The sequence below is a fragment of the Arachis duranensis genome, chromosome 3 (genome assembly GCF_000817695.3).
Source record: "Arachis duranensis cultivar V14167 chromosome 3, aradu.V14167.gnm2.J7QH, whole genome shotgun sequence".
NCBI classification, from domain to species: Eukaryota; Viridiplantae; Streptophyta; class Magnoliopsida; order Fabales; family Fabaceae; genus Arachis; species Arachis duranensis.
In genome coordinates this window covers 28,441,941-28,442,780 of record NC_029774.3, presented here as the reverse complement: position 1 = coordinate 28,442,780, position 840 = coordinate 28,441,941, and the positions used below count along the sequence as shown (strand labels likewise).

General features: G+C 40.5%; 1 protein-coding gene across 1 annotated transcript in view; it reads left to right on the top strand.

The window, feature by feature from the left end:
* Positions 1–231: 231 nt before the first annotated feature.
* LOC107478377 (uncharacterized) overlaps positions 232–840 on the top strand; it is a gene marked incomplete in the record, with an annotated part of 9,063 nt that continues 8,454 nt past the window's right edge. The window contains 1 exon segment of the mRNA XM_021138033.2: positions 232–840. Coding sequence (XP_020993692.1) covers positions 528–840 — 313 coding nt within the window.

Here is an 840-nt window from a genome sequence, read left to right as displayed (position 1 = left end):
ATCAATTTAATTCTTTTAGTCTAATAATCTAATATATTTTATTTTATATTTTTAAATATTAATAACTATTTGATAATTAAAATAATAAATTCTAATAAATTTTTAATATTTTTTATATAAATAATATTTTTATTATATAACCATATAAAATATTNAACTCCTAAAACAAAAAAAAAGGAACACTCCTCCCTTGCAGAAAACACGAGTTGTAAGACACATGACACCGCACCACAAAACACATCTACTACACAAAAGGAACACATCCGCATCCAGCAACCAAAAGTCCAAAACAGACACAAAGAAGAGGCATTTGTATCCGATCCCTCTACTCTCTCTCTCTCTTTCTCTCTCTCTCTCTCTCTCTCTCTCTCTCTCTCTCTCTCTCATTGGATCTAAGTTGCGAAGGCAGGTTCCAACCCCCATTCATCTCTAGCACCATTAGATCCAATTCCTGAAATCTTGATCCGATCCATTTCCTTCATGGGCATTCTCTTACACCCAAATGGGAATGCCCACAATAATAAACCATGACCAAACCCATCGTTGACCAAGAACAAGAAGAAGAAGAAACCCACACTTTGTTCTACGACTCCCACGACCGTTTACTATCGTGCTCTACCTCTTCATCTAACTCCGACGACGACACCGCAACTTCCCCTCAAAACGACACCAACACTGCCAAAAACGACAGCACTAACAATTCCAACTCTAGCTCCCCCACTCATGCCTTGGCCATGTGCAGGTACGATATATGGATCTCGGAACCCTCCTCCGTCTCCGAACGCCGTTCTCGCCTCCTCCGCCACTTCGGCCTCCCTGCTCGATCGGTCTCCTCGCAAC